Source organism: Capra hircus, chromosome 14 (genome assembly GCF_001704415.2).
Source record: "Capra hircus breed San Clemente chromosome 14, ASM170441v1, whole genome shotgun sequence".
Classification (NCBI taxonomy): Eukaryota; Metazoa; Chordata; class Mammalia; order Artiodactyla; family Bovidae; genus Capra; species Capra hircus.
In genome coordinates this window covers 48211399-48232900 of record NC_030821.1, presented here as the reverse complement: position 1 = coordinate 48232900, position 21502 = coordinate 48211399, and the positions used below count along the sequence as shown (strand labels likewise).

Sequence of the window (21502 nt, the reverse complement as noted above, 5' to 3'; positions counted from 1 at the left end):
TATGAAGGCTTTTATCTGTATTTTCCAAATGAGACGGATGTACTCCGCAAGGCGGAGAACAACTCGTATGCTACTGATCCAGTTCAGAGCTATTAGTTTTCCTTGGTATAGTTCCTCATGGAATACAATGCGAGGGAGAAGTCACTGATAATTTCCCACAGTTTAAGGATAAATGCCAAGGAGAAAAAAATCAGAAAATTTTGCTAAGCTGCCAAGTCTTAAATGAAAAGAGCTGAAAATGATCTCAGGCCTTTTCAAGCAACGTCAGTCCTTTACTGTCTGGTGTCAGTGGGGAAGGTGCTGGGAAGTGTGTGTCTGATGTGGCAAAGCCGCCTTCCTGGGGACCTCAGGCTGAGACTACACAGGGCCTTGGGGTTCAGGTTTCCAACCCCGAGGGAAAGAAAGTAACCGATTGTGCCTGACTGCATTTCTTTACTCTCTAGGTCGTTAAGATGCAGGTTCCTAAATCAACCGGAGAGCAGGAGCGTTTTTCCTGTGACGGGTGCATGGTTCACTTTGCTATCATTCTGAAGCAGATTAGGGAAGGAGATGAAGGGCTGAGGATCATTTCAGGAAATAACAGTAGATATCGATACATTTACTGAGCCTTAAACACACTGTGACTTTTTATTTCTACTTATTTATTTTTTTGGCCGTGCTGTGCAGCTTGTGGGATTTCAGTTCCCTGACCAAGGATCGAACCCGGGGCCCTCGGCAGTGAGCGCGCAGCGTCCTAACCATTGGATTGCAAGGGAATTTCCCACTGTGTCATTTTAACATTTACAATCCTGGAAGGAATGTTTTCCCTTTGCCAATTTACAGAAGAAGGAAAAATTGAGACTCAAAGAGGGTAAGTGATTTGCCGAAGCTCTTGCAACCAGAGCTGGGATGCAAATCCGGGTGGACTGCCTCCAAAGCTTGTGCTTTGATTCCCAGGTGGCACAGAGTTCTCCCCAGTGTTGACCCAGAGCGCCTTCTTGTCACGGTTGCCTGGACAATAATGCAATGTCTGGGTGCTCAGTGAGTTTCTCTTAGTTCTGCCTCCTTTCCCTTTTTGATCCTTATTTGCCAGAGCTGTTTTACAGATCAGGGAGCGATTAGGACTGGATGAGTCTTGATAGTGACCAGGCATTCCTTGGATCAGGGCCAAGGGGTCCACCCAGTTCATGCCAGTTTCTTCAGGCTGTGTATTTACTGGTTTTTCACATGGATGTTTCATGGACACACCAATATAACAATGTGCATGACTGGGGCATAGTGTTTTACTTTTTCCTCTAGTTTGCGTTTTCCTTAAGTTATTATTTAACAGGCTCCTATTCTGTGAGCTTTCTTTGAAATATTTCATCTTTAATTCTATTTTCATGACAAAACTATGCACTCTCTCAAATTAGAACTGACCACAAGGCACCAATGAAAAGCTCTTAAAATATATACATATATGTATGTATGTACATGTATATATATCATATATGTATGTATATATATGTATACACACACACATATACACACACCATTTTAAGTTCTTCTTAAATGTTCATTGTGGTGTTCCCACTGGTGTAAACCATGTGCAAGCCAAAGCAAGACTATGTAAATAGCTTTCCATGATAGGTTGGCATCAACTGTTGGAAACCTTATGTGAGTGTGTGCTCATGTGTATATGGGTATGTGGGGAGGGAGGTCAGGAAGTAAGTCAGTTGATTAGTTATGTAATAAGTGTTCTTTTAAACTCACAGCTTTAAATATACCTTCAACAGGGATTGTCATGATAATATTACCTACGGGTCACTTTTGCAAGTGCACGTGGCTTCCTACTGCTTTATACAATGGTAAAGGTATAGTGGAAAGATGAAATTCTTTCACCTTATAAAACTATTTGTTTTCTTAAAGCTCACTATGATATGCTCTCATGAAAAAAACCTGACATTTAGTTTTGTTGCCTAGCAACTACTATGCTATGATGTAAGCATGAGTGTGCATCTATGCCTAGAATGGCTCAATGAGAGCAAGTTTTCTCTGTTTAAATTATTACACGTTAACAGGGAAAAGATGCAAATGCAAACCTTAAGTCTCTAGATTCAAAGCATTACCTCTCACATGTTTAGCACTGAAGTCCTGCTACACAGGTGTTTGCTCAATGCACTGAATTCTCAGAAGACTATTTTGCAACAGTGAAAATGTGGATTTGATCTTATGAGATAAGATCTGTTGACATCTAGCAATCTGATTTCTGCAATTAATGAGCTTGCTCTCAAAGAGCTTGAGTCATAGCCTTGTGGTTACTGCCAGCATCTCTTTTCAGAAGCCTTGAAAATCTTCCCAACAGTTTCCACCCTACTTTAAGTCACCCCAATGTAAGTAATAAACACAGGTATATGGGATTTTCTTAACTGTAATATTTAAAATTCCCCATCATTTCCAAATGAATTTTGTTTCCAGTTCTTTCATCGAATTCTAAGAGTCCACCTAGTTAAGGGTTTTCTCAGCTGCTTCTAAGAACCAAGCAGGAAGCAGCACTCTCTGGCCTTCCAGCGCCTTGTCAACTCTGGAAAATCAGGTTAAGTGTGTTTTCACTTTTTCTCTAAAAATTGTCATTACGTGTTTTCAAGCCGGTGATGAAAGAGAAACAAGCAGGGCCCAACATAGGGTCCTTTAAAGTCTTTTGGTCAGTAGGGTAGCCCCAAGGGTGGAATTTTGTCATCTCTAAAAATAAAGACTGGGTCAGACACTCTTTACATTTTCTTCTGTGTCTCCCTAGCCCCATTATACAGTAGATTTTCACAGAATTAGACTTTCTAAAAATAAAAATCATCTTATGCGCCAACTGGTTATCTTTGCTTTAAAAATCCTAATTTCTTCTATATGTGCGGCGGCTGCCAGTGAAGCAATTCTACAATAGCAATGCTGCAGACCTTCTGGCCATGTGATAATTTTCAATCTCATCATATCATCAGCAGAGTAAATTATCCTGAGAACTGACATAATTTATGTGTCAGGGCTTCTCTGCTTCTTGTTATATATTCACTGACATTTTTTTCCCCTCATCTTACCATAGCCTACCTCCTGAATTTTAATTTTGGAATAGGTATAGCAAAGAATCTGATACTTAATACTGTACTGGGTTAATAAAATAAGAAAGGGGGACTTAACAAATTCTAGATAGTAGTCTGATCATGAAAACTCCTAAAGTTAATAAAGAAATGGCAGTTAATTAAGAAGGAGGAGATATATGTATACTCACAGCTGATTCACACTGTTGTACAGCAGAAACTAATACAACATTGTAAAACAATTACATATGATACTCCAATTAAAAAAATGTTGGACCCCCCAAAAAGAAATGGCGGTTAAGATCACCCATTGAAAGTTCTGAATATTACTTCAATTTTTGTCTTTATGAAATCAACAATCTAGATTTATGTAGCATAAATAAAAAGTATAAACCTCCATTTGGTCCTCAAATTTTAGCCTGTATACATAATTATCTGTACTTGTACAGGTGAAAATCTAAGAATTCTGGCAACATTTCAAAACACAATATATCATAGAATTTAACAGGATGTGTGAACACGAGTGCTTGTGAAATGAATGCTCAACTAGCACTTAAAGTTGGTAAAATTTATATTCTAATCTGGTTAATTTAATTCTACATTATCAATCTGAAAGGTATGTAAGCTGGAACCAGGAGTAAATTTTAGATACATATTAGTAAGCTCAGGAGGTCAGCAGTACTTCCATTTTAAGAGTGAAAAGTAAACGTGGATTAGCCTTAAATTATATTCACTTAAAAATGAATTTTTTTTTCAACTTTTTATTTGAGATTGGAGTTTAGCTAATTAACAATGCTGTGATAGTTTCAGGTGGACAGCCAAGGGACTCAGCCACACATATACATGTATCCATTCTCTCCCTCAAGCTCCCCTCCCTTCCAGGCTGTCACATAACATTGGGTAGAGTTCCCTGCGCTATATAGTAGGACCTTCTTGTGGTCCATTTTAAACACAGCAGCATTCACTGAAAGATTAAACGGAATACTGGGAAGATCAACAGCAGGGTGAAATACCTCCAGCATCATCGGCCCCAGTGCATCCTTGTCAATGACCCCCTGCCCGGTAGACGATACGTCTGACTTCTGCACTTCATCGATGTTGGCAGCTGCTGCTTTCTCTGCAACAAACACGAGTGTGAATTAACTGGTGTGCTATTTCAAGGACAGAGTGACACAAGAACATTTTTATTGTTATGACTTCAAAAAAAAAATCTTCAGCAGGATCAGATCAGACTGTAAAAGAGTTAGAGAACATCCCCGCTGCCATGGCACGGGAGAAACTGCTGGAAGCGGGAGCCAGAACATTAACTTTTCACCTCCAAGAACTGTGGCTCAGAGCCCCTTTCAGGCTGCCGATAAAATGAGTTTAGAGGTTTCATGCCAGTCCCCAACAAGCTTTTTTTTTTTAAAGACTGCAAAATTGTTATATACTGCAGCACAATTAGGGCTTTCTGCAGACTCCCTAAGCGGGGTTGACTGACCGGGAGTCTGTAGTTCAGGCTTCGGGAGAGAAATCAGAGATGCGTCTGAAGGAATAAAAACGAGTCCTGACCACTGTTGCTGCTTCCACGGGACACTCCTGTGGCTTTTGGACTGTCCCACCTCTTGTCACCTTCACATTTAGAATAACCAAAAAGACTGGCCCCTGCCTGGAGGAAGGTGATTAACGACATGAGGCAGAGAGCGAGACACCCTATCAGGCACTCGGAGAATTTCGACGGCAGCCCTTTCATCTAGTTCAGAGATGCCTGGTCTCGGCTCCTGGACTCAAATGGGTGAAGCAACTTCCCACCAGGCTTGGGAAGACATTCCGTCATGGAAAAGGCTCGTGGAGGAAACAGATGCACAGTCATCAATGTATATGCAAATGGGTTATTTCGAGAACACCAAGAAAAGTTTAAAGCATAACAAGATAAATTGCAACAATTTGTTAGAAAACAACACAACACGATGTACCAATTATTTGTCCTGGAATAAATTATAGCCATTTTACACTGCATGTTATCACTGTAATTAAATGCCAGTTAAGAAAACTGTGAGGATGAGATGGTTGGATGGCATCATCGACTCAACGGACATGACTTTGAGCAGACTCTGGGAGATAGTGAAGGAGGATAGTGAAGGACAGGGAAGGCTGGTGTGCTGCAGTTCATGGGGTCACAAAGAGTCAGACACGACTGAGACTGAACCACAGAGAAAACTGTAAATCAATTCAGTACTCAGAATCAACTTGATTTCATGAACTTAGCAGACTCTGCTTCTTCTTTTTTTTTTTTTTTTTGTAACAGAAGATTTTACACAGTATTTGTGAAAACCTGTAAAGCTTAATTTGTACCTGGGAGCTTACAGAAAATAATTAGGAATTATGCAGGCCCTCCAAATCTTGATGGAAATTGTCCACATGCATACGTATCAGTGGAAAAGGGAAGAGGGCCTGTGTAGTTCAAGTCTCAGCTCAGCCACTTAGTACAAGTCAGAGCATGTCACTTCAACTTTTGGAGGCCTTAGTTCCTGCCTTCTTGCTTCATGGGCTGTGACAGGAGTAAATGGGATATGTAAAACACACTTTAAAAACCAGCAAGTAAGGGCCTTCCCTAGCATTCCAGTGTTTAAGACTCAGCCTTCCATTCAGGGGGTATGGGTTCAATCTCTGGCTGGGGAATTAAGATCCCACGTGTCGTGCAGCACAGCTAAAAACAAGGAAAAACAAAACAAAATCCATAAAGTAACTTATAAATTTAACTTACTACTAGCATATCTGTCATTATTAGCTCTTCCTGACTGAGTTCCAAAGGCAGAGGTCAGAAGCAGGGAGTATGTGTTTTCTCAGTGACTCTGTGACATTCCTGATTCACCTGCTTAGATCTGAATAATTGTGACTGGCTATAAATAGAGCTGTGGTTTGTCTAATAGCCTTTATAACTCAGCATGTGAGGATGTGCTAGTCCTCACTTCATCTTTCCTTGCTGCCCTCCCCAGCTCTCGACTGTAGGTCCCTCGCTCTAGCTGCTGGCTTGATCTCAGCCCAGCTCTTCAAGTCATTCTCACGTGGGGCAGGTGGGATCTCAGGCACTCCTCTTCCCCCTTCCTCTTTTTTCCCAGAAATTTTTTCATTGCCAAATAACTCCCAAATAAATACATATTGGGACCGACTCCCCCCACCCCCAGTTCACTCTTTGAAGCTGTATATTTCTCTTCAGTTTCTGCTCCCTTCCCCACGTCAGTCCAGGGACAGGACAGGCACCGTCAGTGGCTGCTTCATCTACTTTTCCTCTAATTTAACAGCCCTGCCCTGTGAGGTCTCTGCAGGTTTTGGCCTAAAGGATCCCTGAGTTTCATTACCACTGAATTGCAAAAGTCATGTAATAGATATTATAAATGTCCCTGCATTCCCTTTTATTTATTTTTTGTTTTCAGTGTGGTGGCATTCAGGGTGTAGGAGTATTAAAACTGCAGACTGAGTAATCCTCAGCCTCATTTTAGGGCAAAATAATACAAAATGACAAAGTTTCTGATAATCCATTTCCAAGTCCTTCGGTAAAAAAAACCTGAAGGACAGTTGATATGCAATATTTAATCAGTTTCTGGTGTGCAATAAAGTGATTCAACATTTTTATACATCACAGTCCACTTCAAGTTGTTATAAAACATTGCCGATAATCCTTGAATTATATGTTACCTCCATGTATCTTATTTCCCAAGTCTTTCAGAGACAATCAATATATTTTGTGAGATATTTATATTTTGAGGATCTGATCATCATGCTGAAGACCCCAAAGTTTCCTCAATCCATTCAATATTTTGTGGAATTAAAAAATTCAAACTTGGAAAAACTCAATCATGCAGGTTCCTAAACAGTGACAGACTTTCAGATTGGGGTATTCCAAATGTTCTAGCAATGTGTTCAGGTGCTGAATTTTTGATGCTTATCAGAAAATACAGAGCATGAGATTATCATTTTCTTTCATCTTTAGGAATCTACAGGTCGTAATTTAGGTTAAGGGCCTAAAATTTAACGTAAGAGATGATTCAGAGGGGGCAAAATATTTTTTTTGGCTCTACTGGAAAGCCTGGATAAAAATAATTATCATCCTGAAAAACTGCAATGATCAACCATGTTATTTTCCCCCTCTTTCTAACATTCAACTGATAAATTTTTGAAAGGAAAAAAGCAGCAGCTAATAGGCACTCACAGAGAATGCAGGGCTGGTATGAGGAAACTGGCCAGGAATACTGTCCATGCGTCTTGGTGTCCTGCTATGCGTTCCAGTCATGCTTGTGGTACAGGTGGAGTGAAGGATCCTTGTGGGACGAGAGGATATATCTTGCTGGGGGCAGGGGGTAGGGGCCGTCTACTGAGTCAAACGAGAACTTAGGGCTGTACAGTGAGGAACTAACTTTAAATTCAAAGAAGAGATTTTTTTTTTTTTTTTAAAGGCTGGGCAGAGCTGAAAATACTTCATATCCCCTGTAGTTGTGTTGGATTCTGTGGGACACGTGAGTGCATGGCAAAAGCAACGGTTATGTGGCGTCTGTTCCTGGGGAAATCTCAGCCTGGCCTCTGAAACCACTGTTGAGGAATAATGGCCAACAATTTGTCTAAGCTGGAATTTTAGGAATCCCGGACTCAGAATGAAAACAACAAAAATTTTCCCAAGGTCAATCTGAAATAATATTAGTGTGCTGGCAAAGAAAATTCCAGATGAGGCCACTGAGTATCTGCAAGAGAACTTTTAAAATGTTCAATGTTCACACAATGCTATTCATATATTTACTCAGAGAATGGTAACTGTTCACTACTCATAGAATAAATAAATGAGAAAAAAGGGTAAAGAATTTAGGGACCTTTATGCCTGTCCTCACTGAAGATCTATACATATTTATTTATATTTATTTTTTGTTAACTTGTCATCTATTCAATTCTGCATTGGATTTGTGCTTTGGCTACTTCTCAATATTAAAATCTCAATAGTATGAAGTGATAGAAAATACATAGAAATATGGCTTTACCAAGGTAATCTGAATCTAAATTACACTGGCCATGAATTTATATTATTTGGGTACTGTACAAAGTTCATTTGGGCTTTACAGTCAAATAGGAGGAAGAAAAAAACTCCTTTGAGATATCTTGTCATGTTACCCGGACATACATTGGTATTTTGTGGGAGCATTTCAAGAATGAGTATGTTATTTTTATGTCCCAGATATAAATAAGCTTAAATCCTTAGATATATTTATACTTCTGTAAGAACAGCCATTACTATACTAAAACATACTATTTAATATTTTTAAATTAGGCAGTTTTCACAGTGGTCACAAATTATATTTACTTTTCTATATTTTGCATCAATTAACCATAAAAATATATTCTGTTACAAAAATATCCTTCAGTAAACTCCACAGTTTACTGAAAGATCATCCCAGATCTTTTCAAATGATCAAAACCTTATAAAATCTCATTATTACAGGTGGAACTCTTACGTTGAAAAAAGAGATGATAAACCTGAATTTTCAGAGCCTACAAAAAGCTTTCTCCTCCGTGCCCTGCTTTCCAGTTCTTTTGTACTTTGACTATTAAGGTTGTTCTTTTTAGGTAAAGAATATGACCTGAGAGAGTGACAATGAAAACAGTAAGTCTGTCCTTTCCTTCCTCACCCCTCTAAAGACAGAAATGTCATGAAATAGCTCTAGGTCTTTGTAATAGCCCAGCGTTACAAATGCAAAGCTCTGATTAAAGAGACTGTCCAAGGATGCGGCCGTCATCTTTCTGCTACTGACCCTCCCTCCTGGGTGGCTGCTCTAAGAGCAAGCCCATCCTTCCTCCATTCACCGGCACTCTAGAAATCCAATACCAATTAATTAGATTTCCAGTTTCAAAGCAAAGAACAAACCCCATCTCTTTAGGGACTGTGTTAAGATGAGTCATACCACAAACTGGGAGAAAATCATTAATATGATATTCCATATGCTTCTCTTCATAAGTAATTATTACTTGCACTTTCTCTCAGAACAAAAGGAAAGGTGAGTAGGGAAGCGTTTAATCTCTAGATATTTAAGTTATTTACAAATACAAAGTAAAATTTAAATTTCCTGGTGAGAACAGAAACACACAGAAACTGTGATTCTAGCAAAAAAAAATTATATACCCTTGGGAAAAAAAGCATATATAGCTGCATATATAGCTATTTTTAAAGTATGAAGTGATTTGTGTATGTTTCTTAAAGACCTTTACATATTCTTAGAGAACATCATTCATTGATTTTTGGTAACCTAGTCAATCTTATAATATTAGAAGGTCTCATCTACTTGTTAATTAGGCAATTGAACTGAGAACATGCACTCCCAGGGCCTTTCTGAAAAATATGGCCAGAACAGATTCCTGCCTCTCATGGGGACGGCAGCATGGCCCAGGGGACAGCCACATAATTGCTCTAATTCCAGCAGCAGCAGCAGCGACAACCAACGATGACTTAGAAACCTAAGTGCTATTTAATGTCTGCCCATTAGAGGGACATGGTGATATGGTTATTATTTAAGAGGTTTATGCTTTTGCTTTTTCTCTCTCAAAAAAAATCATCTGAATATGGGACTTCCCTGGTGGTCCAGTGGTTAAGACTCCATGATTCCGATGCAGGGTATGTGGGTTCTATCCCTGGTCAGGGAACTAAGATTCCACGCGTCATAAATACATAAAAAAATTAAAAAAAAAATCATCTGAAGAAGCCATGGAAAACTTGAGGAAATTATCTTTAAAAAGTGGAACAGAAACAAGTATCAGTGATTCACTCTGAAAAATATATAACCTGAAAAATAACCCATGGTTTATTTTTACATCTAGAGAATATGTGAACATTGCCCATGTTTGGATGCCCTGACATGTAACAAGTAAGAGTTGAAAAGTTGTTCCCAAGTTTGGCCAAGTATGAGGAGAGCTGCTTTTACGGAAGTGGTATTATTTAAGGTATTAGCACCTTCAACTAAAAGGGAACCTGATACTTTATGCAGGTTTTATAATTAATTCCACTGCTCCAAAATGAGTGTAATCGCTCACCCAGATACCTATCAATTTTTCAACAGACTGACGTCAAAGACGAGTCTAATTACCTCCACAACAAATTTTAACACTCGAGTAGGAATAGATCCACAATTTCCACCTTTTCCTGCATTGAGGATTTCAGGTGAAGGGACAGTCCAACCCAGCAGTGCTGGGACCCACGCTGAGAGTGAGCAGAGAAGTCATTGAGACGATGACAGGCAGTTTCTGGCCAAGCACTACAGATAAAATATTACAGGGAAAGTGATGTAGCATCTCAAAGGTTCTAGAAGGTAAAACCAGAGAATTATGCATCTGCACCCAACTAAAATTAGAAAAGCTGCCATCTGGCTCCGTGAAGCCAGCAGCACATTCTTATTCATTAGGAAGCATTCTGCTAACATAAAAACACAAGGCCCTTCCTGTGCTCTCCAAATGTGTTTATCTTTTCAACATTAATGCACTATATATCATCGGGCTGCTGAAATCTCCTGCCGTGCATATTAAAAACGCACAGCTGCACTTTCTTTGGGAGTGGGAGGAGCTTCGGCTCCAAGTCACCTCCCCCTCTTCCTGACTCCGGAGCTTAGTTCACTGCATCATGGTTTCCCTTGGGCACGAAGAAACGGTAAAGTGAACCCATCTGAAGGCTACCTCCCCCAGCCTCCAGCAAAGCCCCCCAGCTCTCTCGCTTCAAGAGAAAGCAATAAGCTTGGTTTTATTTCCATCAATGGGAAGGTGTGACTGCTAACACGGAACCAACCATTGTGCCGTAAGTTTGAAATATGCACGTCCTACTTTGAAAACGAATGTACCACACGGATCAGGAAGAGAAAATGGTAGCCAGAAAAGATTCTGGGTATAGCTGGCTAGAAAACACTTTTGCTTGCAAGAACTATCACTGAATCTGCTGTCACCAATGTACCATTTTATTTAGCACCCTACTTCAATATTACCTATCAATATTGAATGTACTGCTAGGTAAAATTGACAGTGGATAACCTTTCGTGGTACACCATGCATGTATATAACTATTTGTCCAGAATCTTTCTTTTACATAATCTATATATGTCTATGAGGAAGGACCTAAAATTTAAAGACAGATCCTGGAAGGCAAAGAACAACAACAACAAAGAAAATCAGACACAAAATCAACCACATCGACAGAGGAAAGAAAATTGTTTAACTTTGTGGCAACATGGCTTCAGGAGCACTGCAGGTAGATCAACTCAAAGGCAACAAGCACACGTCATTAAACCCAGGCTGTCAGGATTCATTCATTCTCCACTGTGAGAACGTCGGTCTCTGCCTGCATCTTCTCCAGCAATGGAGTATTAGGAGCTGAGGGCAAAATAAGATCTGAGAACTGCTTGGTTCCAGTTAAGTCTAATTTATAGGGTGCTGACAGCTAAGGCTTTAGGAGTTATCTGAATAAGGAATGGAGGCATCAGAATTTGCTTAGAAGGCTGAAAGGTGAGAATAAGATTACACAAAGGGAAAAAAAATCAGTAGGTATGAAAGAAGTGAGAAGTCAGGTGAAGTTTGAATTCAGCACTCATTCAGGATATTTAACAGCAGTCTCTCAAAGGACAAAACTATTAAAAAAAAAAGTTTCACTTTTCTCAAACACATATGTTAACTCAAGCAATGCCAATAAAATGATACCACAGGAGCATGCAAAGCTTCTCATAAATGGGTTAAAATATGGAAATTACATGAAAAGTTGTTTCTAAAATCCTTAAGAGGACTTTAGCCTCAGTAGTAGAAATATTCTATCATTATCCTGTTAACTAGCACAGCATAATTCATCTAACTGGCCTACCTTGAATGCGTGTGTGCTCAGTCACTTCAGTCATGTCCAACTCTTTGCAACTCCATGGACTGTTCTCCAGGCAAGAATACTGGACTGGGTTGCCATGCTCTTCTCCGGGGGATCTTCCCAACCCAGGGATTGAACCTATGTCTCTTATGTCTCCTTGTATTGCAGGCAGGTTCTTTTCCCACTAAGCCACCTGGGAAGCCCCAGTCCTGCCTTACACCCTAGCAATATTTATTATCTCTCTCCCTAGTGGCATGATCCTGTTTGAAGGTTTCAGATACTTTCTGACTCTTCCATCAGCACCAGATGCCCTTCCACCTGTTCTCTTTGAAGACCAATCATTGTTTCGGAAGCTCACAACAATCAAGCTAACCCCTTCCTCTGCTCCTGCAAGGCCTGGTGCCTAACCAGCCCCTGACCCTGGAGCTGTGAGATGACTGAACTGTTCCCAAAGCTGTCCCTTTAGCAGCATTGCTGGCTGCTTGACAACAGGAGAAGTCTTTTTACTCCCTGGCTGGCACATAGTGGGTGCTCAATCATGTGTTAACATTGAACAGTTTTATCGCTGGAACTAAAATTCAGGATATGGAGAATCTAAAACTCACAAGTACCTCTTTAGAAAGAGCTGTTCTGAAGGGCTTCACTGCATACTTAACATAGTGGGGGTCCAAGGTTCTGATTTTTGTAGTCCAAGTATGAAGTAGAAATAGGATGAGACAGAAGTGAGACTGTTGGTGTTAAGGGCATTAGGACTATCCTGGTGGAGAATGGGGCAGCATTAGGTGGGGTGCTGTATATTTCTTTCCAGACTTCGGGGATTTTATTAACAAAAACAATAATATAGCACCTTCTCACTGACCAAAGCACCATCTCTTTCCACACTTTAGAGATGAAGAAAAATAAAAGACCAACTTTATTCATCTATCTAGGTAATCTATCATTTAGGAAGTTGCAAATTGCTCCATAAAAAAAGGGTAGCTTAGGTATCATGGGAGTTTTTAATCTGACTCAGGGATTTTCCTAGCCATGCTTAGCTCTTAAGAAATTATGAGTCAAGCCAGGTTGATGTCTACAAACCACACGTTTGCTGGGGACCCAGGATGGAAGAGAGCTTCATCAGATTCCTTGGGCTTCCTACACGGTGGGCTGGGAGAAGCCCTGGCCTCCAAGGAGAAGTTCCCTGTCTGAGTTACACAAGTCATCTGGAAGGTGAGGCTGGGCAGAGGAGGGCTGACATCCCTGGAGAGGCTGGCAAGGATCTTGTCTTAGTTAACTTTGGATACTCAGTGACTAACATGAAACTTACCACCTCAACGGTGTCCAATAAAAGCACAGGGTAGAAGGGGAGGGGGTGGAGGGGGAGAGGCTAGGAAACAAAGAAGGATTGGTCTCTTGAGGTCCGCTTACCCTTCTCACCAGTTCCACCAAAAGTTCCCACTTCGTTCAGGGTTCACAGGGCTCTGATTGCAAGACTCCCTTTCCCTTAGCAGTGGATGTTCAGAGGAATGCCTCTTGTGAGACTGAACACCCGCCTAGGACTCGACCTTCCTTTTCCCTGGGGCCATTCTTCCATGCCCACCCCTGTGCTCCCACTCGCCTGCCACTGACATGCCTCCTGCTCTGATTCACTTTAGGTTCCGCCTGTCAGACCAGCTAGCCTGCCCTCTCCTCATGATTCTCTCCCCTCTGGATATTTTTTCCTTCCAGTTTTTCTCTGCAGACACAGGACCTGATGCCTGTCTCCTGAAGAGACTGGTACAATGAGTTGTGCAGACCTGCCTCTCCTTTGCCCACTGAGACCCCAACAATCTCACAGGGAGGCACCCACTTCAGGGGGGGTCTGTCCTGCCTGCCACCCCTGGAACCCCGGGCACTCACTTGTGCCTTAGCTTGAGTAGTCATGGCGGAACCTTTCGAGCAGGCTTTTTAAAAAGCAAGTGTTCCCAATTTCAAGCACCTAATGCAGGAAGCTGATAATAGAACATAGAATCATCCAATTTAGAATCCTGAAACATTAAATTATGTTAAATCATATCACCCTAGTAGAGAAAGCACAGCATTGATAACAATTTGGGAACCTTGCATAAATACATGGAGCAGCATGCCTCTGGTTAATCACGGAAGGCAGGCCCGAGGAGGGCATACTAGGAAGGGGTTGAGGCAACTGGATTTCAAAGTGACTGTAAGGTGAGGGCAGTGACCCTGGTGAGAGGTCTCCATGGTCAGGGACCAGAGCTAGGGCCAGGGCCCCCAGCATCTACTCCCTGGGTCACAGGGCACATACGGGGCCCACTGTCAGAGGTAGGCTCCAGAAAATCACACTGTCTGCAACCACCAAAAATCTCCTGTGGACGAAAAATCCCTAAAAACTGAAGTTTCATTTAGATCAATTCGGCAGATTAATGACTAAGACATAATCAAATCCCAGGTAATTCCTATGTGAATGTTTAGGGAGGAGAAGAAACAACTATTAAGACAATAGATCTAGTCAAGTCTATTTCAGGCACTTCAAACAATTACTACAAGCAAAGTGAATCATTTCTGGTGACTGTGAAGCCATCATTCTTGGTTGTTTCTTGTTAGTCCACAAAAATAGACCTTTTGTGATTTTTTTTTTAATCACAAAAATGATACAGCAAGTATCATTTTTATATCATACAGAAACAGAAGTTTAATCTATTCAAATGTTGAAATAGCATTTTGATTTGAACTCATATTTTTACATGCCAAAATGTTGGTACCCCTTGCCCCCGCAACTAATCTCCAAGAGGTCCTGGACTTTATGAACTTGGGCTCTGGGGAGAGAGCACAGTGATTCGTGCTGACCATGCAGAGCGACAGACAGAGTTGTTATGAATGGTTCGTCTCCTGAATGGAAAGCTGTCACCTTAGGATGGCATCTGAACCATCCAGACCAAATGTGAAGTAAAGCCAGGTAAAAGAAAGGCTGTGACTTGTCTTGAAGGCCAAATATATGCCATTACAGAATAACCAATACAATATTGTAAAGTAATTAACCTCCAATTAAAATAGATAAACTTATATTAAAAAAAAAGAATATTTTACAGCAAAGTTTGCCCACACAACAAAGAGAAAGTGGACTTGAATTTGCAGATTCCAACACATGTATGCAAAACTTTGATTGTGGAGAACAATCACTGTACCCTCAGTAAGAGATTGAAAGTAAAAGTGCTAGTTGCTAAGTCCTAAGTCGTGTCTAACTCTTTGCGATCCCATGGACTGTAGCCCTCCAGGCTCCTCTGTCCATGGGATTCTCCAGGCGAGAATACTAGAGTGGGTTGCCATTCCCTTCTCCAGGGGATCTTCTGAACCCAGGGATTGAACCCAGGTATCTTGCACTGCAGGCAGACTCTTGACCATCTGAGCTACCAGAGAAGCCCAGTAAGAGATTAGGTGAAAAGAAAAGGACTGGGACGAATTTGGGAAGTAAGTAGACCTTCCTAATTTTCTAAAATAGGAGGTTTCCTTATCATTATCACTGTATCCTAAGTTCAAAAGACATCCTAGAAAACCAATATTTGCTGTTTCATAATGCAATAGCAAAAGATTTCAATTTGTCTTTAAAGTGACCCTTTAAATGCTGTGTGGCTTAAAATCTCTCCAATTTAAGCAGGGGCGGCACTGAGTTGTCAACCAGCCTTCCACAACTATTTACAGCAGCAGGCAATTAAAGAGAAGACAGGGGTCAGCTTCACGCAGAAACTCATAGGCCTCACCAGGCAGCCGGTGCACAGTGAGGGGCTTAGAAACTGTGGTACCTGCACGTCTGAAAGCCCAGCAAAAGTGTGGACAAGAGGTGACCACAGTTTGCACGATGAGGTTAAAGTGAAATGAACAAAGGTTGATATTTACAGAGATTTCTAAATTTGGTATCCTGACTACCTTTCCCACAATGAAATTCTCTCCTTTCTTTGTATATGGTCTTATGATTCTCCAGTAAATTTTGTATGCTACAGAAAAAAGTTTTGTGATGCTGCTGGTAACTGAGGAATTTTCTTGGATATTATATGTTATGTCCTCTCAAATACAAAGACTATTTAAAGCAGTCAAATCTACTTGCAAGACATTTTAAAGGCATCTGAAGTCTGACAGGGATTCCTTGGCAGTCCAGTGGTTAAGACTTGGCACTTTCACTGCAGGGGGGCCCAGGTTTGATCCTCGGTTGGGGAACTAAGACCCTGCAAGCCACATGTGACGTGGTGCCCCACCCCCTCAAACCCCCCCAAAGTCTGACAATTTCTTTGGAAGGAATGATGCTAAAGCTGAAGCTCCAGTACTTTGGCCACCTCATGCGAAGAGTTGACTCATTGGAAGAGTCTGATGCTGGGAGGGATTGGGGGCAGGAGGAGAAGGGGATGACAGAAGATGAGATGGCTCGATGGCATCACGGACTCGATGGAAGTGAGTCTGAGTGAACTCCGGGAGATGGTGATGGACAGGGAGGCCTGGTGTGCTGCGATTCATGGGGTCGCAAAGAGTCGGACACGACTGAGCGACTGAACTGAACTGAACTGAACAAAGTTTATGGAAAAGTTTGAGCTACAACTGAAAGATATACACACAGCGAGTGCCATGGCTATTCCCATGGGGAAAAGTCCTGGGGAGTCCATGATCGTCTGTGCAGGCCATGGCATATATAAAAGTTAACTAATTATAAATATGAAGAAGACATAACAGGAATTAACTTACTCCCTATCAAATTTACTGGTTTAAATTAGCTTCAAATTAATTTTTGTTTTACATGTATTAGCTGTGAGAAAGAACTTTTCCTTACCACTCTACAACCCTTCAAATGATGAAATAAAACCTTCATTAGATGTACTCTTCCTATTTTCACTTTCCATTACCCTGCCTACACTTTCACATGCTGCGTGATTTAGTATGATACTGTCGTCAAGACTCCAGTGAAGTTTTACCCAATGGCATTTGGAAATAGGTTTTACTGTCAACACAGATGAACAGTTTGAATTCCAGAAACCTGGTTTCGGAAATCTTGCCTGCCAGGTGACAGCTAACAGTGAGGCCGACAGAGTGGCTGAGAATGACACACGTGACAACTGGGCAGGTCCAGTGTTGAGAGCTGCAGCAAGAGCAGACCTAGCCTTTCTTCTGGAGACTGAGAGCCTGGACCAGAAGGTGAGCTGTTCTCATGCCAACTGTAATTCACCTGCCCCTGAACTGGCAGAGGCAATATACTGTCTTTGATGTGCGTTAAAAAAAAAATTTTTTTTAACAGCATCAATGGACAGTGGGTTTCCTAGAGACTCGAATGGTGGCAGTTATTAGGGCTGTATTGCCAAGGAAAATATTTGGCTGCATGTGGGGTTTCCTGAGAACAAGTTAGTACATGACCTCAATCTTTTTCCCAGCTTATCATAATGCTGTGAGGCGGTGCTGATTCAGCAAAGCAATCCATAATCGCTTGCAAAACGCCCCTGCCTCCCAGGGATGTTATGAAGCTTAATAAGATAATGTATGTGAAGCATCCTGAGCGCCACAGAAGAAAGGCGCTAAGTAATAATATTATTCTGCATTTATAATTACAAGCAGTCTTACAAAAGCAGGAATCCAATAAACCTGTTTACACATTACGAATAAAGATGTTAAATAACAAAATATAAAGGACTGTATAACAAAGAAAAATGTGAAACAGGCATGTCTAAGAAAGGGAACGGACAGACTTCATCAGGCTAAGTCAAGTGAAAAGGAACAGGAATAGACAAGTTTGTACTAAAAAAAAATTACACCCCTTTGTGATAAAATAGAAATTGAATCAGAAACTTACAAGAAGGTATTTTATTGAAGTTATCTTGAGACATGGCTTGTTAGTGAATTAAATTTAGTATCATTTCTATAGCTTTTCTACCAATAAATTTAAATTTAAAAAAATCAATGTCAGTATTAAGAGTAATAAAATATCTTCAGTTATCTATGGTAACACCAAAACATAAATTTTCACTCTCACTGGGAGAAAACATGAGTACTCTACCAAATGTAAATTTCCTTCCTTTTCAAATATTAAAATAAGATGCCTTCTCCACCCCTCCCCCACCCCAACAGCATTAGTCTCCTAGAATGAAAACATTTGTTTTCTGTCTTTCTGGACCAGCCCAAGCAAGGGAACATGACACATGAAAATCCACTTTGAGGCCTTCTTGATCCTGGATCCCAGTTGTCATTTACTCCAAGTAATCTTCCTGGAATCTCAGGGGAGCCAATTTTTGTTTTTACACTCTGTTCCTCCAAAACACAGCCGTAATATCACTTACTATTCCATATGGAAATCATCTGACTTGATGTGGATCGCCTCATAATTCTCCTGAAGCTGTGGAGTCCTTGAGCTGGGGGCTGTATTTTACATTTTTGTATCCCCATCACTTTGCACAGTCCATGCTAACCCATGCAGACACTCAGTGAGAGTTTACCTGATTCACGCTCTGGAGAAAGCAATGCAAGGAGAGCTCAGGTGGTCTGGGCAGGTTTGAGGGGTCAGCTCCAAGCACACAGATGGTATAAGGCATTTCGGTTTTTAATTTTTCTTTGTAATTTTCTTTTCAAGAAAGCGTATTTCATGTTTTTAAGGGAAACATAAACATGGTATTAGATGGTGAGGATGCAAAGGTAAAGAAGACAAGCGTTGTGCTGCTATGCATGCTTGAGGCACTGCCATGTAGCAGAGTGCTGAGATGGGGCGAGCAGACTATCTTTCTAAAGTGTTGTGGACTTAGGCAACAAAAGAAAAATGAAATTTATAAATTTGTCACTATGAGGAGGTTTTCTTATTTACTTAGCTAGAAGACTAAGCTTATTTGGAGAGTAAAGTCTAGGATACAGCACTGATCCAGATGCTGAATGAAGAGAAACTCGTTATCGAAGATGTTACTAAGAATGCCTTCATCACAGACTGAGCATGGCAAGAGCTGATATACTTAACTCAAAATAAACATTCATCAACATACCAGGAACAATGTGCACACCTCAGGATGCTAACAGGGCCTAATTAGTTCTCTGAAGTGTAGCAACCCAAAAGAATTTTGGAAAATAAAAATGTGAACATTAATGATCTTTTATATTATCCTCCCAGGATAAACCCAGTTGCCAAGAAAATTACACTTACAGGTCTCAAAAATACAAGCCGAGAGCATACGCCACAGGAATAAAAATAAAGCTTTCAAAATTTCCAAGTAAACCTAATGGGTGAACTTGAGAGAAAAACCTACAATCACCTGATTACAAAGTGAAGTCCATCTGTAAGATGGGTTATGTATCGGTCCTTTTTAAGAAAAGCATGGGTCACTGAGTTAGAAGTGTAGCTAAAACACACGAATGTCTGGATCTTTCCTCTTACTTACCCTAATATGAAAACCAGGAGCTCGATTTGAAAACCTCAATTCCCAAAGAGGAGGATTAAGTATAGTACATGGAAAGAACCAAAGGGGCTCCTCAGATCAGTAAATGAAAGAGAAGCAATGTTAAAGAAATTAGCATAATCAACTTACGTATATAGTATTGTGACTCCGCACAAGAATATCTAATATCAGGTCTTTATAGATCCCGACATTGGATTCATGATCTTTCAGGATCATGATGATCACCTCCCCCTTCCCCACCCTGAGGGTCAATTAAAAAAAAAATTAACTGCTCATAATTTGTAATTTTTAAAAATATGAAAACAGCTTCATTGTGTCCTGTAGGCAACAAATAGGCAGTGAGTGTAATCTTACAGTTCTAAGTAACTACAGTATTGAGAGCGGCTTCCCAGGTGGCTCTCTTATGGTTTCCCACGTGGCTCAACAGGTAAAGAATCCGCCTGTAATATGGGAGACCTGGGTTTGATCCCCGGGGCTGGGAAGATCCCTTGGAGAAGAAAATGGCAACCCATTCCAGTATTTTTGCTAATCTCATAAACAGAGGAGCCTGGCAGGCTACAGTCCATGGGGTTGCAAAGAGTTGGGACATGACTTAGAGACTAAATAACAACTGTATTGAGAAGATGCTTATTGAAGATAAAACTGTTATGGCTTTGAAGCCACTAAGTAGAGACTAAAACTGCAGCTGTCTACATGTTTAGCTGGGTAATGTCAATCTATCAATAATACTTCAGTATGCACCTCTGCAAGTGCACATGGGGCTTCACCCCCATTTCTTAGCACCTCCATTTAGCATATTTCCTCTGAAATACTGACGAGCCATACTTCAATTCTTCGTGTAACTTAAGATTCACTATGTATCTATGAGGTCTCTGTCGCGTTAAATAGAATTTAAGAGAAGGGAAAGAAGAGAGAAGAACAGATACAAGTGGAATGGTATGGAAGTTCGGGGGACCCACAAGTACCTACTATGAGATCGAAAGAGATAAATTTAGGGTTTTTCTAAAGATAAGATGAAATTGGGAAGAGAGACAAAGCTTGAAATAGAGCTTCATGTATATTTCAGAGAACATCTGGAGCACAATTTATTATGAGTTTTAAAGACTTTCTGAAAGTTTGTGAAAATAGCAAAGTTTCCTTTATCTGTTTCGCTAGCTAAATAATTCCAGAACTGAACATTTGCTTCAAAGACAGGAATTGCACATAAAGACCTGAATTTTGTGCTGCAGTAGATCAAGGGAGAAGGAAAAAAAAAAATCCCAGGAGAAATAAAGAGAGTGGTTCAAAAAAGACAATGGAATGGGAAGCAGGTGAAAAGAAGGGAAGAAAGATAACCTTGGCCCAGAGCCTCTGGTTTACGCTGCCAGCGTAAGCTCCTGGCTTTCAGGCTTACACACCCTCATGTCACTCTCCCCATCATCATGGTTTTGCCCTTCTGGAACTCGCTCCTCTCACAGGAGTCTTGGCATGTGGAAGCCTGGAAGGGCAGGAGTCCGGGAGACCCTACCAGGGCAGAAAGGAAGGAAGGGGCAACCCTGCTCCAGGCCTCTGGAAATCTAGGATCCTCCCAGGAAATACATGCATGTGTTGACTGACCTGACACTTAGCACCCTTCAGTTTTTGTAAAAAACACTGGGCTTACCAGGTGGCACAGTGGTAAAGACTCTGCCTGCCAATGCAGGAGACAAAGTCGACATGGTTTTGACCCCCTGGAATAGGAAATGGCAACCCACTCCAATATTCTTGCCTGGAAAATGCCATGGACTCCTCAGAGGAGCCTGGCGGGCTACAGTCCATGGGGTCGCAAAGAGTGGGACATGACTGAGCAACCAAGTGTGCGTGCACGTGTGCACACACACGCGCACGTGCACGCACACACACACACACGCACACACACACACACAGAGTGGTTCCCACCTTTTGGGGTAAGAGGGGGTCATTTTTCTTAAATCAACAGTAATGTCCATGGAGTCTCACTGGACGATTATCTATACTTGAAATGACATAACAGAAAGAAAAGGTTACGATAAATTTAGTAACACTTCTAGAAGAAACTGCATCCCATTTATCACTACAACATCCCTATAAACCTCATCTATGGAAACACGGCTCTCTGTATTAAGAACTATCCTAGGTTATAATAGGCTTTATGGAACTGATCCATGAGTCTCTTCACCAAAACTGTATTGTTTTGATGGAAAAATATCCTCCAT

At 40.9% G+C, this 21502-nt stretch overlaps 1 protein-coding gene across 9 annotated transcripts in view; it reads right to left on the bottom strand.

Annotated features, from left to right (window-relative positions):
- Nucleotides 1-21502, bottom strand: part of NCOA2 (nuclear receptor coactivator 2) — a 283938-nt gene that overhangs the window by 55405 nt on the left and 207031 nt on the right. For 8 of the 9 annotated variants that reach the window (XM_018058431.1, XM_018058425.1, XM_018058430.1 and 5 more), the window contains one exon: nt 4061-4164. In XM_018058431.1, coding sequence (XP_017913920.1) covers nt 4061-4164 — 104 coding nt within the window. Of the gene's footprint in view, nt 1-4060; nt 4165-7239; nt 7912-21502 lie in introns of those variants that run through there. The other variant, XM_005689052.3, reaches the window with a different exon arrangement.